The sequence below is a fragment of the Penaeus vannamei genome, chromosome 26 (assembly GCF_042767895.1).
Source record: "Penaeus vannamei isolate JL-2024 chromosome 26, ASM4276789v1, whole genome shotgun sequence".
NCBI classification, from domain to species: domain Eukaryota; kingdom Metazoa; phylum Arthropoda; class Malacostraca; order Decapoda; family Penaeidae; genus Penaeus; species Penaeus vannamei.
Genome location: NC_091574.1, coordinates 20425058 through 20427557, shown reverse-complemented (window position 1 = coordinate 20427557; position 2500 = coordinate 20425058). Strand labels below are relative to the sequence as shown.

Genomic DNA, 2500 nt, shown 5'->3' with positions numbered 1-2500 from the left:
AAAGCTTGAAAGAATAATTAGGATGCTAGAACAAACACACTTATTCCATCCATAGAAAATGAATAAACAAAAGGAAAAAATCATAAAATACAAATACAACTCTATACACAATGCACTCATACATACAATAGCAAAAATTCAAACATACATTCTTATTAAATCTGATGTAACACCATTTTTAACATCACATTTTTTGTCACGTTTAATTCAGCAATGAAACAATAAACTGGATCATTTTTTCCCCTAAGCAACAGTATTATAAACAGAGACTGGGAAAATAAGTAAAGTCAGTAAAAGTAAATTTGATTTATAAAAAGAGACTTGACTTTACAAATGTATATGCACCAATAAATCTTCTTTCTTAGTATACTGATTTGGCTAATAAAGTACAATGGATTATGTGTGAAAAGAAAAGAAAATGAGTTTTTACTCTTCCCTTAAGAAAATATGCAATATTTTTTTTGTAATTCGCTATGTACCTACACAAATACCAACACACACACACACACACACACACACACACACACACACACACACACACACACACACACACACACACACACACACGCATACACACACACACACACACACACACACACACACACACACAAACACACACACACACACACACACACACACACACACACACACACACACACACACACACACACACACACACAATAATAATGACCACAAAAATAAATAGCAACAACAATAACAATAACCCCCTTCATCCTCACAATCAACGCTTAAAAAAAGAAAAAAATATATAATAATAATAACAGTAATAATGTTGATAAGGATAAAATAATAACAATAACAATTATAATAACAATAATAGTAATAATATGAATATTAATAATAACAATAACAATAACAACAGTGGGAAATCCAAATCTAAACCGCCCCCTCCACGCCCCTAAGCCCCGCCCACGCACCACTTCTCGTTGGCCTCGCAGTGAGAGTCGAGGAAGATGAGGACGTCTCCGGAGGCCGCCCGCGCGCCCGCCAGCCGCGCCCGGATCAGCCCGTGGCGCTCCCCCAGCCGCACCAGCCGCACCAGGGGGGGGAGGCGGTACTTCAGGTACAGGTCCAGCTTCTCGCCCAGTTCAGCTGCGGGAGGAAGAGAAAGGGGTTAGGGGAGGAGGTTGGGGGAAGGGGGTTGGAGGAAGGGAGGGGGTTATGGGAAAGGGGGTGGAGGAGGGAGGAGGTTAGGGGGGGAAGGGGGTGGAGGAGGGAGGGGGTTAGGGGAAGAAGGGGTAAGGGAAAGGGAAGGGGAGGAAGGGGAGGGGAAGGAAGAGAGAGGGGGTTTGGGGAAGAGGTGGAGAGGTTTGGGGAGGAAGGGGAGGGAGGGGAGAAAGAGAGAGGGGTTAAGGGAGAAAGAGAGGAGGGAGGGGTTAGGGGGAAAATGGGAGGCAGAGAGAGGGGAAGAGAAGAGTTAGGAAAGGGAGAGGGATGGAGAGGGGGTTTGGGAAAGAGGGAGGAAGAGAAAGGGGGTTAGGGAAAGGGGGGAAAGGAGAGGGGGGGAGGAAGAGAGTGGGGAGTTAGGAGTTAGGGGAAGAGGGGGGGGAGGGGAGGGAGTTGGGGAGAAAAAGGTAACTGGTTTAGGGTCTTTCATATTTTTTTCTCAATTACTTTTCGTCATCAACAGCAATGTTCTTCCTATAAGTATCGTTATAACCTCCATTCTTTCAACATCATTACTCAACATCACCTTAAAATCATTACTAAGTATCATTTTAACACTGTTACTTAACATCACTTAAACAATATTCTAACATAATCTTATGATATCATTAGTAGTCATAATGTCAACAATATTCACAATCATCACCACCATTCCTATTACGAAAGAATGTAATAAAGACATTCTTGCTTATATCGAATCTATTAAACCCTATCACCCCTATCTACTTGTCTGTCTATTAATATCTCTATCTATATTTAAATGATCAAAAAAGAGAAGGAGGGAGGGAGGGAGGGAGGGAGGGAGGGAGAGAGAGAGGAGGGGGGGAGGGAGAGGGAGGGAGGGAGTGGAGGGAGGGAGTGGGAGGGAGAGAGGAGAGAGGGAGGGAGGAGGAGAGAGAGAGAGAGAGAGGAGGAGAGAGAGAGGGGAGGAGGGAGGGAGGAGGGAGGGAAAGAAGGAAAGAAGGAGGGAGAGAGAGATGAAGGGAGAGAGGGAGGAAAGGGAAGAGAGGAGAGAGCAGAGGGGAGAGAGAGAGGAGAGAGGGAGGGATAGGAAGAGAGGAGAGCAGGGAGGGAGGAAGAGAGAGGAGAGAGGGAGGGAGGGAAAGAAGGAGAGAGAGGAGGGAGGAAGAGAGAGAGAGAGCGAGGAAGAAGAGAGGAGAGAGGAGAGGAGAGAGAAAGAGAGAGAGAGAGAGAGAGAGAGAGAGAGAGAGAGAGAGAGAGAGAGAGAGAGAGAGAGAGAGAGAGAGGGAGGGAGGGAGTGGGAGGGAGGGAGGGAGGGAGAGGAGGGAGGGAGGGGAGGGAGGAGGGAGAG

General features: G+C 45.9%; 1 protein-coding gene across 3 annotated transcripts in view; it reads right to left on the bottom strand.

Annotated features, from left to right (window-relative positions):
* The window catches only part of LOC113822324 (polypeptide N-acetylgalactosaminyltransferase 1-like), a 183665-nt gene that overhangs the window by 21458 nt on the left and 159707 nt on the right, over nt 1-2500 (bottom strand). For all 3 annotated transcript variants that reach the window (XM_070140108.1, XM_070140107.1, XM_070140106.1), the window contains exon 3: nt 939-1113. In XM_070140108.1, coding sequence (XP_069996209.1) covers nt 939-1113 — 175 coding nt within the window. The remainder of the gene's footprint in view (nt 1-938; nt 1114-2500) is intronic.